Here is a 14,235-nt window from a genome sequence, read left to right as displayed (position 1 = left end):
GTGCCGACAGCCACAGTTTCCGTTTCGACTTTTCACAGAGCTTAGAGCAGCCGTTTCTTCTGTTTCGCAGCTGACCTCACTTGGCCAACGTCTCCTTAAGTAATAATACGCTTTCAAGAGTTCGCGCTACTTTTCTTTGTTTTGTTTTGTTTTTTAATTTCATTCTACTCCCTAAATGCCGATGGACACAACTGACGATAGATCGAGTTAATTTTATGCTCTAAATCTTGCTGCTTTTCCCTGTAAGGCTGGTCCTTGTCTTCATTTGGTTGTTCCACGTTTGCCCGCGAGTTGTCTTTCCTGTTTCTTGTGGGGGCTGGTGGCGGTCGGACTTCCATCCTGTCCCGCATCTATGATGCCACAGAGATCTCGTCCTTGTTACGATTGCGTAGCCTTAGGAGGTGCGGACAGGACAGTAAAGTGCCCCCAAACCAAGAAGGCACTTGGGGACAGGATAAGGAAGAGGCCATTCCGCAGAGCTGACACAGCTCTGCTCAGGCCCAGGTCCTGACGGGGGGCCCCGGCAGCTGCACACCCGCTCCCCGCAGAGTCCAGACCTTAGTCCACAGGTTTACTGGGCGAGGGGACATGCCGAAGGGGGCGGTCGTGAGAGCAGAGGGTTCGCACGCCCCTGACTCCGCCTGTGCGTCAGGAAGGAGGGAAGGACCATGTTTTCTTCTCTGGCAGATTCCTGGGGGCTCAAACAAGCCCGCCCCTTCCAGGCCTTCATGGGCATCTCTAAGGTGCGTGCACTGCCCTCCGGGGGGGCTGGAACACGTGGTCCCAGGAGAGGTTGCCTCGCAGCCGGGAAGGAGATGGAGGCTGGGGGGTTGTCCTGCCTGTGCTCCCTCACAGAGGCCGGGCCCTAATTCTGAAGGCCTTTCACTTAGCTCTAATTTTTGGCCAAAGAAGCTCTTACAACAGACATCTAAAGCTCAGGGAACCCTTTGTGCCCACCTGATGAGCAGGAGGAAGCGACCTCCGTCACGGGTCTCCTCTTCCATTTCTGAAGGTCGGGAGTTTCCTCTCTTCCGTGGTCACTGCTCTGCCTGGCGTCCTTCCTCCTGGAACGGTGGTCATCGGCCGGGTGGGACCCCATGGGCCCCGTGTGTGAAGCGTGGGGCCCTCCATCCGCTCTCACCCAGGAGATGGAGCTGGAGGTGCCTGGCCTGGTGCCAGAATGGGGGTGGGACGGGCACGGAGCCTCGCGTTCTAGAAGGTTCTGCAGCTCGGGCGTCTCAGCGGCATGCGGGAGGATCCCTCCGGCCAGTCAGTCCGTCCTGTGCGCCTTCCACGGGTTTGGCCTGTGCACCCGGGGCGGCCCACATGCGTGTCTCCTGTCCCGTGTGTCCCCATGTCAGTCGTGCCCACGGGGCCACAGCACCCTGCGCACTTCCGTGTGCGCGTCTGTGTCAGTAATGAGCGGCTGGCACGAGTGACCACGCTCTGACCTCTCTCCGTGCGCCGTGTGGAGGGAGAGTCTTGTCCTCCTGATTTCAGTCACGCTGACTGGCACCGGGAGCACCAACGGGAGCGGACTTGCCCTTAAGGTGCTCCGGGTCTGGCGAGGAGAGGAAGCGTGTGTTGAGGCCGCACTCGGTGTCCACGGGCTTCAGAGTTGGTCTGATTCCGTTCCGACAGCATTCTGCCAGCCATCGACTGTTGCGTCCTTTCAACACCCGGAATCTTGCACCGAGCCGCAGATGAATAGACCTGGGTTTGCGAACCCACGATCTTGCCCCCAAAGCCATTCCGTTAGCTGATGGCAGCACTTGCTCTTGGCCCCGCCCCTGGAGAGACTTGTGGGTGGGGGGGGTCAGGGATGCTGGGGAAGCAGGCAAGGTGTGAGGACAGGGGCGTCTCACAAACCTGGGACGTCGAGTGTGTGATTGGGAGGACAGCTGGGCAGGGGACCGAGTCCCTGGGGAGGTGGGAGGCGGGAGGCGGCGTTCGAGCCTGGCGTGTAAGGATGGGAGGGGTGGGGGGTGCCGGTGCCAGTGTTTGGGTCCTGGTTTTCCTGACTCTCCTTTGTTCATGCCCTTGCTTTGAGGATGCCTTCCCAGAGAAGCTACCGTCTGTCTTAGCTTGTCATTGTTCATATCTCTCCAGTTCTGTATGGCCTTTGAATGTCATTTACATGTATCCCCAAAGTCAACTCGGACAGGTTTCTGCAAAGCAGGATGATAGGGATTTCATTGACTGATCCTTCTCTGGAAACCATAAATTGGCTGATTTATTCATTTGGAGTTAAAAATGAAGCATGATGGGGTACCTGGGTGGCACAGTCACTTGGGTGACCGACTCTTGGTTTTGGACCCGGTCGTGGTCTCAGGGTCATGAGACTGAGCTCGAGTCAGGCTCTGTGCTCAGCATGAAGTCAGTTTGAGATTCTCTCTCTCCCTCCCTCCCTCTGCCTCTGCCTCTACCCCTGTTCACACTTGCTCTCTCTCAAATAAATACATAAATAAAATTTGAAAGGAAGGAAGGAGGGAGGAGGGAAGAAGCATGAGAACTAAAAGATTGGGTAGGGGTGGGGGACACTTTCCTCCCGACCTCAAATGACCAGCCCCGGGCCAGAAGGCGGGGAGGTGAGCCGAGGTCCAGGGAAAGCAGAGAGGATGTGATTATCCCGGGGCCTGGGCCGGGTGTCTCTGTCCTGAAACACCACTGAGGACAATGTTGCCTGTTCCCCAAACAACGTGAAAGTGTGCTCCTCCACTGGCTCCAGACTAGGGCTGCATTTCAACAGGGGTCATTAGAAACCATAAACAGGGCACCTGTCGAGACTCGGTTGACAAGGCCTTCCCGGCGCAGGAGGTGCCCAGGGAGGAGCCGGCCGTGCTGAGCCGTGACCCGCTAGCACGTGGGGCCGACCTGCAGGCTGTGGGAGCACCCTTGTTCTGGGGCCGTGTTCAAAGGTGGGCGATGGTTCAGGGGCAGACGTGACAGGCAAGACAACCTGAATGAAATTAAGCTACGCTGGGATGAAACATGAAATGTTTAAAGCAAAGTTTCAAAACTGCGAGTTCTTTGTTGAGTTGGGGCTGGCTGCCACCTAAAAGTTGGGTGCAAAAGGAAAAAGGAGAAATGCCATCTTCGAGAAAAACGGAGCCTATGTGTTGAAGGTACTTAGAGAACAACATGATACATAATAAATAAATTATATGCATTTAAATATAAAAAAGGAAATAAACAAAAGCCAGGATGTGAGTATAAAGGGGAATTGGTTTAAAAGCCCCTTTGCGTTATATCCACAAATTTCATTACTAGCCTGGGAACATCTACCTGGACTCACAGTGTAGAACCTTCCGGCTGGCTCGGAACTTTGGGAATACCTGGTTTAGAGAGTGTGGGGCTCCCGCCCGGAGCAGAGGGTTGACTTTGGGGTAGGTTCACCTTCCTCAGACCACAGTCGACGTGACCTTGAACAAGCGGTCTTTCTCTCAGAGCCGGTTTCCTCCTCTGCCAATGAAGAACTAAGGCAGTGGTTCTCCAGCATCCAGGAGGTTTCCAGAAGATGGTACAGGCGGTCGTGTACTCCCATGCACGTTGCTTGGACCTTCTCCAGCTGATCCACAGGTGTGGAATGGAGCAGGCAGAGCTGGACGTCACGGCACAGGCTCAGCCACGGGTCAAGCAAACTCCCCCACTTCCTTCTTCCTTCTCCTTTTCCCTATGCTTCCTCCGCCTGTCTCTCTCCCTTCTTCCCCTTCTTCTCCCTAACTGGGCTGGTCACTTACTCTCTTTTCCCACCCCGCCGTCAGCAAGTAGCCTATTTTATTTGATGAATAGTTTTTTAGTTTGTGTGTATTTTTGCAAAACACATATTTTGTAGGAATGCATTTTTTATTTGTTAAAGGGTTTTAGTTTCTTTATATATGCATGTATCTGTTTTGTAACATTTATGTAAATATATTCTTACATATATATGTATATATGTGTAAATATGGATATTTCTTATTTTTTTTGCCTTAAGCACTGTATTTACCATCCATCCATGCTACCCTGGGTGCCCATTATCTCGCTTCTCATCACTGCTTACCATTGCCTGGCATGCACCCAGTGCGTTCTGCTAAGCCTCACACAAAGACAGACAACTCCACTCCCCCCGACACCTGTCTCCTTGTACTTCCTTAGGCAGGACCAAAAGACATTTATCTGTTACAAGTTTCCCTCTCCGATGAGACCATGAGAGCAGATGTCCTGACTTACATACAGAGCATCTAGCACATAGTAATTTCTCAGTAAACACAGCCTTTGACTTCCACGGCAGCTGGAGACAGTGACTCTGGCCAAGCATCCTGTGGTCTTAGTCCCCAGGAGGATTGATGAGCATTACCTCATCTCATAAAGGTTTGTGATCAGCAAGGCAAGCATCTTTCAGAGAAAAAAATTGAAAATCACTCAAATATGCTGCATATCTGAATTCTTTTGAATATTCCGCATCGTTAATTTATTCAAACACATGTTTTTGAATGCCTACCCTAAGTGTTGGAGGTTGGGCCGTTTGAATGATCTCAGTATCTCCCAAATCCACAGGCAGTTCCTGCTTCTGGGACACTGTGCCCCATCCCGTGAAACTGTCGTGGATTTGGAGAGGATGCTGTAGGATGTGCTCACGGGTGTGGGGGGACAGTGTGCCTCTCCTGTATGGAGGAGGGACTCTGACCGGCATGGCGGGAGGTGAGCTGAGGCTGACGGTGAATCAGATTAGACTTCTCTATTGTCTTTGGGTTTGGGGGGTTGGGGAGGTGCTCGACTTTGATTTTGAAGTTTTTTGTTTTTTTTTTTCTATTGCATTTTGGATTCCGAATGAATGGACATACCTGTATTTGGCATATAAGACACCTCCAGGCCAGGGAGCAGCAAACTGTTTCTGCAGAGGACCAGATAGTAAATATTATACCTACAGGCCACATGGTCACTGTCATGGTGTCATGTCTGTCACTGTCACGCAGAGCACCTGTTAGATGGTATGTAGTGAGTTGGGACAGCCACATTCCAATAAAACTTTATTTAAAATCCAGGAAGTAGATCGGATTTGGCCCATGGGCCGCAGTGTGCGGGCCCTGATTTAGATGCTCACGCGTTTGCTACACGGAGAATGAACATGAATCCCGTAGGTGTAATGCAACAGACCAGCTCCTGCTCCTTCCGCCTTCTCTCCGCTCTCGCTGTGGGGGGCGCTCCGTTCAACTCTCAGGAGTAATACAAAGACAAGACAGAAGTGGTCTCTCCACTGTGTTAACGTGAGTTCATAACACCTAACATCACAGTGACTTAGACAAGAGAGAAGTTTAGTTTTCTTTCCCATATATATACTTCAGAGGTAACGATCTGGGGGTACTACCAAACTCCTCACAAGGTGCTCAGGTCTGAAGTGCCTTCCCAAGGCTGTGTCCCATGAATGGCTTTGGTCTCATGGCTGAAAACGGGGGCAAGCATCCCAGGGAGAAAGATGGGGCGGGGGGGAGGAGAAGGGGAGGAAATGAAGAACACTAAAATGCTGCCACCAGGCACTTCTACTTAGAGCCTGTCATCATAATTTTACGTGCCAACTTGGCTGGGCCATTCAACCCAGTTTTTGACCGAACTAGAGAGTGCTGTGGAAAGTTGTTGTGGTGGTGATGGTGGTGGTTTTGGTTTTAGTTTTGATTTCCTGAATGTGATTAACATTTAAAGCAGTAGACTTTGAATAAAGCAGATTACCCTCCTTGATGTAGGTGGGGCTCACCCAATCAGTTGAAGTCATTAAGAAAAAGATCTTCCCGGAGAAAGAGGGAAATCTACCCTCAGTTGGCCTTTGAGCCAAGCTGCAACCTCAGCTGTTCCCTGAGTTTCTAGCCTCCTGGTCTGCTCTTCACACTTTAGATTTGCAAGCTCCTATATAATGGAGTGAGCCAAATCCTTAGTATATAAATAATATAGAAACCCAGTCTTCAGGAAACTTATCCACATTCTCCTCCCCCTTGGTAAGGCTCAGTGCTTTCTGTATCTTTGAATTGCTTCTTTGGATCTCCGCTTGTCTCTCCAGGGAACCCTACCTTGGCGCCCCCATTTCCTGTTTTCAGGGAGTTGTAAGTTAGTTCCTCTTGCAGGTGGTTGATGCTGAAAAACTCAGAATCTTCATAGATTCCACCAGAAAGATATTCCAATCCCCCCCTTGCAGCAGCGGGTCAGGCCGTGTTCATGTTTCTGTGGGTGCTTTTGCTGTGCACATGTGGTAAGGACTCGGTGAAGCCTTGCAGATCGGGTGGGTCTTGAGGCAAAGCTGTTTTAGCTGAAGGGCTTCTGGGGCAAGGCGAGCCGACCTCAGAGGAGTGGGAGATGGCATGGAGCTGCACACGATGCAGGCCTGTGCGGGTGCCCTAGTCGGGCGCCTCTGGAGCAGGGAGTGGAGCAAGCGTCCATCATTATGCCCACAAGAAACTCTCTCCAGATGCACCTGCAAAGACCCGATCCACCTCAGGTCCATTCAGTGGGGCTGACGGCAGAGCTGAGAGATTCTAACAGCACCGGCCACAGTGCGGACGGGAATGGGAGGGGGTAACACGGCAGGACAAGCGGCTGCCCACTGGCAGGCACACCTGCCTTGTGCTCTGTGAGGCTCCGGCTGCCTGGGCCCTAGTGCCGGGGAGGAACTGGCTTGGTCGGGAATCAGGGCCTGGCCTAGCCCTTGCTCCGGGCATTTCGCTCCCCAGAAGTACTCGGCCGCAGAACGAAGGTGCGTCAGCTTGGAGATCCTCCTCGTCCTGCCCCCTTGGCCCAGGAGCTCTCGCCTTCCAGAAGCTGGGACGCTGCTTGGACACACGTGTGCTGCGTCAAGTGGGACCGTTCCTAGACACGAGAGGGAGGGAGTCACCCGAGTAAAGGCCTGAGCCAGGGCGTCTTAGCTGCCAGCGGGGGCGGGGCTCTGCTGGGGTCGGCAAGAGCCTTACTCTCCTTCGGACAGTTTAGGGAGTAGAAGCCTGCCCAGGCCCTCGGCAGGTGTTCAATGAGGCTCAGGCAGTGTGTGTGTCTGTGTGTGTGTGTGCACGCGCACGTGCGTGTGAGTGTGAGTGTGCGCACGCGCGCGCGCGCGCGCGCGTGTGTGTGTGTGTGTAGCAGGGCTTTGATCACACCAGTGGATCTAAATGCCCACTCTGCCACTTACCGCTGACTATGATTTTGGAGGAACTTAATCGCCATTTTAAGCCTGCTTTCTTCATAAGTACAAGGGGGCTGACAGTACACGGGATAACCGTGCGCCCCCGTCCGTCTGTGGACCCCTCCCAAATAGGCAGGAGCTCAGAACGTGACTGTATTTGGAGATGGGGTCTTTAAAGAGGTGAGGTAAACTGGGGTCACTGGGGGAGGGGGTTTAAGCCAGTCTGGCTGGTGTCCTTAGAAGAAGAGGAGATTTGGACACAGATGCACGCAGAGGGCTGACGAGCGAGGACACGGGCTGAAGGGCCGTCCACAAGCCAAGGAGAGGCTTCAGGAGGAACCAACACCTTGACCTTGGACAGAGCTGTGAGAACAGGTCTCAGCCCTGGAGGTCCTCCGTCCGTGGAACCCTGTTGCTGCCTGAGCCAACCAACACCACCGGCACTGAGGAGATTTTAAGGGGGAAGATGAGGTGTCTGAAATTCTCAGTGTGTGAAATTCCTGGCACGTGGACTGTGCAAATGCTTTCCGTATTCTACTCACCAGGCATTCGGTGGCCCCAGGCCTGAATTGCCAGGCTGACATCCTGGTTTGGCTACCTAGTCTCTGGGTAGCCAAGGGGTTCAGATTTAAATTCTCTGAATACCAGTTTCCTTGTGTCATGGGAGCACTAGCGGTGGAGCCTCACGGAGCTGCTGGGGGTCGGGTGCGCAGCTCTTAGCACGACCCCAGGGAGCTGCTCTTCTTGTCATTGTTATGGGGGCAGGTAAGCATGGTCCCTTTGCTAATAAATACGTGTGACATCGGGAAGGAATGGGGGGTGTGCCTTTGCGGCACTCCTGTTCCTGCTGGAGTCACCCTGGACTTTTCTGAGTTGTAGTTCCCAGAGTCTCTGGAATTTGGAAACCATAGTATTTACAGATGATGCTTTCCAGACATTTATCTGTAACTTATTTTTTTTTTTCTTGTCTACACTGCCATGGGTTGGGGGGGGGGGTGGAGAACCAAACCCTGTACCAGCTGGTTGTTGGTCTTTCCTCTGACCGCGGGGTTTGAGACGAGATTGCTGATGCAGGAAAATCGAGTCCTCCATTCCCTGGACATGGGCTCTGGGTTCTGAGGGACGCTCACCACATCGAGCCGGAGGATGACCATCAACACGCTGTTCGGCCTCTGGAGGGACGATGATTCATTCTCAAATATTGACAAAAGGCCACCCTTGCTTTCTTGTGATCAGAACATTTAACATGCGATCCACCCTGGGAACAGACGGAGTGGGCGGCCCGGTGCTGTTCTCTGCAGGACTTGGCCATGGTCCGGAACAGGCATTTTGTACACAGCACGCCCCTGCTTCCACCTCGGCGCAGGCCAAGCAACCGCTGTCCTGCTCTCTGCTTCCAGCCGTTGGACCGTCCTCGGTTCCTCATCTAAGCGGAACCAGGCATGGTTTCTCCTGTCCGCCGGCCTCACCGTGTTGTTGCGTTTGGCAGAAGAGCCCGCCCTTTCTCGCCAAAGCGCCGTAAGGTCAAGTACGCAGAAAAGTCAGCTGCCCAGGGACTTGGTGCCAGAAAACTGCACCGAAAGGTTCTGAATGGCATAGTCTGGCCTTGCCCTTGACCTGTGATGCTCCGACTTTTCCACCCTGTGGCTCCCAAAACCAGAGGTGACAAATAGGGGTGTGTGGCTGGGAGGGAGCTGCTCAGGCAAGCACTCGGTGATCTCATAATGTGAGGCCAGTGGGAGCCTCCTTTGAAGGACCAGGTACCATCTTGCAGGTGCGGGAGAACTTTACTTACATCGTATTCATCATAGATGTGAAATAATAGGTAAAATTTTTCCTGAGAAATAAAGAAACAGAAGCACTGGGGTGGGGAGGTTCATGTCGTTCCCCACCACACACCCGAGTACCCCCAGCCTACGACTCACTCTCCCTGGGTTAAACCCCGGCCCCAGAAGCCGAGAGGAGGAGGCGGCCCCGAGATCCCTTCCCTTCTCCTTCCCTGCTGCGGTCCCTGTCCTTGGATGTCCATGTGGGGTGGTGCTCCTGGCCTCTGGGGTTAGCAGTGGATCCTTTCAGAGATGCTAACAGATGGTGGGTTAAGATTTGACCCCTGCCCCCCGCCCCCTCTGGAGTTTCGTTCAAGTGGAAACTCTGGAGAACAAGCTCTGAGATTCTCAGGAATACCAAAAAAGGTATTTTGCAGCCGAGACCACTAGGTCCAGGTGTGGCCACTCACTTCACTTATCACCAGGTGCCTCCTGCCCTGCCCCCCTGCCCCCCCTGCCACTGGGGTCACTGTGGTCCATGGACGGGGTGTTGGGGGCGTGGGATGGCTGCTCAGCCCTTCTAGCTGAGTCTTTGCTGCTGGCGTCTGTGGGCAGGTTTGCTTGCCTGCCTTATGACACCGCAGTGGCCTCCTGAGGCCAGAGATGTGACTTGGGGTGAAGACCCCCTCCACGCAGGAGGCTGTAGCTCTGTGAAGACCTCCCCTGAGAGTCTGCTTGGCTTGGCACACTCCTCGAAACCAACACAGATGGTAACTTGTGCGCAGACCCTGGGTCGTGAGGCCACAAAGAGGAGTTAGACAAGGACTGGGAACACCCTGTCCTATAGGGAAGTTGAAACAAAAGCAACAAAACCCCAAGCAAATCCCCAAATCCTTACTGTGTGACAGGAGTTTACACGGGGTTTTCCTTTTGGATTCTTAGGCAAACCTTGCACCCTCGAAGGTGCCTGTCCTGGTGTCTTAGAATCTTAGACCAGAATCGGGTTCAGGCCGTGGCAGAGGGGACCAGGCAGCTCTGCCATGATCTGGGTTCATCAGTCACCTCCAAAGAAGGATCTGATGCGGCGGCTTTTGCAAGTGTGTTTGTTTTGGGAAATGACTGAGGGCCAGGGGTGCCGGGAAGGAACCGAACAAGAAGTCGGCTATTGGACAGCTTTTGCGTGGAAATGTATCTACTTCGTCTTTCCTGGTGGCGACTTTGTTACTGAGGATAGTTCCTAGCGCTGAGTGCAGGGGCGGGGATGCTCCCCCAGGCCAGGGAATGCCGGTGGCCTGGGAGGCCTTTGGGATACAGTAGAAGATCTAGACCAGGACGACTAAGAGGAGTGTTTGCAGAGGGCACTGTTCACGCACAGGGGCAGCAGAAGGCCTCTGGGCGCTGGGTTGGTCTGCCGATCTGTAAGGCCGCGAGACATTCCCACTTGTAATCTAGTGGCTACTCGTGTTTTACCCAGAGCCAGTCAGCTCGGCCCACAGGCATTTCTCCTCTACCAGCCAGCTGGTGTGCCCGCAGGGGTGGGGCAGGGAGGCCCAGCAGGGCCCACGGGCAGTGCAAGGTGGCCAGGGGACCAGGCAGGGGCCAGGGGACTGGCCTCTCTGTCCTGCTGTCTCCTTGAGCTCCGGACTCAGCAGGGAGCCTGGCTCCTATAAGGTCACCCCAGATGCTGTCCCCCCCCCCCTTTTTTTTCCCCCTTTTAACCGACAGACACCCTTGAGGTTCTGGTTGATCTTTCAAAGAGAAACAGGAGATTCTTTGAGTAGAAAGAGGAAGCAGTAAGTTTTCGGAATTTTAAGGGGAAAAAAAAAATGCCGAGAATTCCACATCTAGCATCCCAGCAAAACCCGCCGGCAGGCAGAAGAGATGCCCTTCCTGGGTGCCCCCGACCCGCTGCCCGGCTGCCTTCGCGTGGGGCACTTACTTGGCCGAAGGGAGAAACAAAGACCCTCTGCGCGCGTCCCCTGAGCGCCCCCCTCCCGCGTCCGGGTGTGACCCGCGGGCGAGCGCGGCCGGGGGGGCGGGGGGGCACCGGCTCAGGCCCCCCAGGCTGGGCAGCCGGGGCGGCGACGGTCCCCCGGCCGCGCGCCCCCGCCCGGGTCCCCGCCAGGTGCCCTCCGCCGCCCGCTCTCCCAGCCACCCCGGCCCTGCCGCCCCTCTCCGGCCTCCCCGCGCCGCTCCTCCCCCGGCACCCCCTCTCCGGCCCCTCCCCCCAGCTCCCTCCTCGCCGCCCCCCCCCCCGCGCCCCTTCCTCAGCCGAGCCGGCCGGAGCATGCGCCGTGCGCCGCGGGCGGCGGGCGGCGGGCGGCGGGCGGGAGCGGCGCGCACCGCTCGGGTCCCCTTCCTGCGCCGCGCCGCCACTTGCCCGTTGCTAAGCAGTTACCATTGTTTCTGTGGCGATTGCGGAGGCTGTTGCTAATTGGAGAAGCCCCGCCACGCCGCAGCCTCTCCCCTGTTCGGATCCGCTCTCCGCTCCTCGCATTTGGAGAGAAAACTAGGCTGGTCCACCCACGCTCCCTCCCCCAGCCTCCCCGAAATAGCCGTGTGATTTCCGAAGTATGGACTGAATCGCACCCCTCCCCGCCGATTGGACCCCGGTGGCTCGGAACTCACCGTCAGACCGCACCTGCCCCCGTGCCGCCGCGCGCCCGGGGCCGGGGACCATGACTACGGCCAAGGAGCCTAATGCTTCGGGGAAATCCGTGCAGCAGCAGGAGCAGGTAACGCTGCTTTCGGGGGTGCGTGTGCGTGTGCGGGAGCGGGGGATGTGTCTCCCGAGCGGTTTTGCATTGGCCGTGACTGCCCTCCCCTGAGCCCCGAAGCTGGAGGAGAACCCGGGCGCTGGGCGAGCGCTGCTGGGGTCTGCCTGCCTCCCTCCGGACTTCTATTTCTGCAAGACGCCCCGGCCTGCCGGTCACGCAGGGGCGCGGGGGGCAAGCGTGCTGCGAGGGAAACTTGGTGCGAGGGGACCCTTCCACCAAGGCCTCTCTCCTCCTCCTCCGCACAGCTGTTGCGAAGGTTTCCTACTACTTTGTAATTTGGGGGGCTGGGTAGGGAGGGAGGGCTGGAAGAGGTGGGTAGCCCCGCCCCAAATTTCCCTGTACTTGACCCTCCAACAGGACTTTGATCTGGTTCTAACACAAGTCCAGAGAGGACATAGGAGCTGTGTTTAAAGGACTTTTCTTGTGATACCTGTGTCCCTTTTCCTCCTCTGCTCAAGTATTTCTGCAGGGTGGACAGATTGCTGTTCATCCCGGGCCTCTAGAGAAGGACGACTCTCGGTGCCAGGAAAACTGCACAGCTAGGACCCCGTGAGAGCCCCTTGCCCCAGCTGAGAAGTAGCAGGGCTTTCAGGGCTGGCCAAGGATGGCCAGGAGGGCTCCATCTCCGCTCATCAGGCCACTCGGGCCTGCCATCTGCAGAGGCTGGGAGCCTGAGTCTCAGAAATGAAGGGGAACCAGCAAGCCGGGTTTGAGCACTCCTGTAGATATCCTCATTCCCTTCTCAAAGATTGTGAGGATTCTTATCTTTTAATCACTGCTTGCTTCTCCTAGAGCAGATCATTAAAATAGATTCTGGGAGACACCAGCAGATTCCCAGAGCAGTTAGTTCAAGCCTGGTAGATCAACAGCAGAAGCTGATTCCCCTGATTTATTTTAGGGGTGCTGTCAGGTCCCGCTTGCTAGGATTGGGGCCAAGATTGGGGCCACTCGAGTTCAGGAAAACCAAGAGCCTCTTTGGGGACAGTGTGTGATATAGTCTTGTAGCCAACTCTGCAGAGACAGTATGAAGACAACTTTGGATCTGTATTTAGTGGGAGGTGCATCTTGGGGGTCATTCCCCCAAAGCCTATTTTTTTATTAAACAAAGAGAGCCCACTTTAATAGTATCATCATCATTACCATCATCTGAGGAGCTCATATACAATTTTCATTTCTTCTGGGAAGTAGATTTTATAAATAGAGAAGTCTAGAATCCTTCTTCTCGGTGGGAGAGCTCACTGTTGCGTGAACACCAAGAGGTTCACAACAGGCCAACTAACCCCTCCTCCTTTGAAAAAAATTCTACAGATTATTTGTTCAAGAAAGAAACATGTCCACCCTAAATTAGCGTCCTGTGACTAAGTGGGCTTCCTTTTATTACAGTTCTTCTGCTCCCTGGGTCTAAAGCGAATGTGCCCTGGGCTTGCAGGCTCACGGCAGCAGGGACTCAGGGAGCATTTCTGACCATGGGACAGTGCTCATAATTATGGAGAAAGCACCTGCTGTTCATAGGTCTGAGCCCAAAGGCGGGCACTGAGAAGCCTGATCTCTATTATGTGGAAGAAGGCCCAGGACTCCTGTGTAACTTTACTCTCGTTTCCCTCTACATGTCAGGAGCGTGGAAATAATTAGGGTGTGGGTTTTAGAGGGCATGTAGGGTCTTGTTTGATTTTGTACCTTCTAGTCTTTGGACACCTCCCATCCTTGCCCCTGGGGCCATTGTGGCTGATGTGGCCGGGCAGAGCGCGGAGGACAGAGGCGGCTGCGGGCGCAGGGAGGAGTCCGGAGGCTGTCTTCCCATTCTCAGGCATCTTCTTGACCCTGAGAAGGACATAGTGGCCCCCCTGTGAAGCAGAACACAGTGAGGGTCAACAGCAGGACCAGGGCAGGAGAAGCAACGGGATGGAGCGCAGAGGTCTCATGTCTCCATTTAATGCACCTTCAGGGGACTATTGAAGACTATTTCCTTTTCCTTCGCCGCTTATCAATTTTTAAAGACATTTAAGCTCAGCTCCGTGGGCTTAGACGGCAGAGCTCTGAATGAGCCCTCCCATTCTTGATCGCATTTCGTCCTTGTTGCTAGTGATGCTGTGAGCTGTGAGCACAGTCCCATCCCCAGCTGGGTGGGGCCTTATAGGAAGGCCAGGGCAGAGGGATATGCTCCAGCATTTTGTTTACGACAGAGAGAGAAGGAGGAAGAGATGCTGGTTTGTGGTTTGGTTTGGTTTTTGGATTAGGGATCATTTCATTATACTGATGGAGTTTGCGACGGTGACACCTTATATCTTACATTGAGAGGCGTTAATCTGAGGATTTGGATTTTCTGTGGCTCAATACTTATATCCAACACTCTTGAAAATTTACTTGGTTATTGCAGTAGACTGACAGTTCTTAGCAAACTAACAGAGGCATGGTACAGTTTCTAACCTACCTTGGGAGTCAGAAGCTGGGTAGCAGCTGGAAATAACGTTTGTATGCTGAGGATTACTGCAAATTAACAAAAAACAAATCTAGGAAAACTATAAAATCCAATGATTTTACCTAT

The 14,235-nt window shown here is 54.3% G+C and overlaps 1 protein-coding gene across 4 annotated transcripts in view; it reads left to right on the top strand.

Annotated features, from left to right (window-relative positions):
• The window catches only part of DPP6 (dipeptidyl peptidase like 6), an 850,942-nt gene that overhangs the window by 402,252 nt on the left and 434,455 nt on the right, over positions 1 to 14,235 (top strand). The window contains exon 1 of one of the 4 annotated variants that reach the window (XM_004766001.3): positions 11,226 to 11,648. The exons of the other annotated variants lie outside the window; for them this stretch is intronic. Within the exon in view, the coding sequence (XP_004766058.1) occupies positions 11,592 to 11,648 (57 nt within the window). The 5' untranslated portion in view covers positions 11,226 to 11,591. Of the gene's footprint in view, positions 1 to 11,225; positions 11,649 to 14,235 lie in introns of those variants that run through there. 4 annotated transcript variants of the gene reach the window in all.

The sequence above is a fragment of the Mustela putorius genome, unplaced genomic scaffold (genome assembly GCF_011764305.1).
Source record: "Mustela putorius furo isolate JIRA1106 unplaced genomic scaffold, ASM1176430v1.1 tig00000929_pilon_pilon_pilon, whole genome shotgun sequence".
Lineage (NCBI taxonomy): Eukaryota > Metazoa > Chordata > Mammalia > Carnivora > Mustelidae > Mustela > Mustela putorius.
This window is presented reverse-complemented; position numbering and strand designations above follow the sequence as displayed.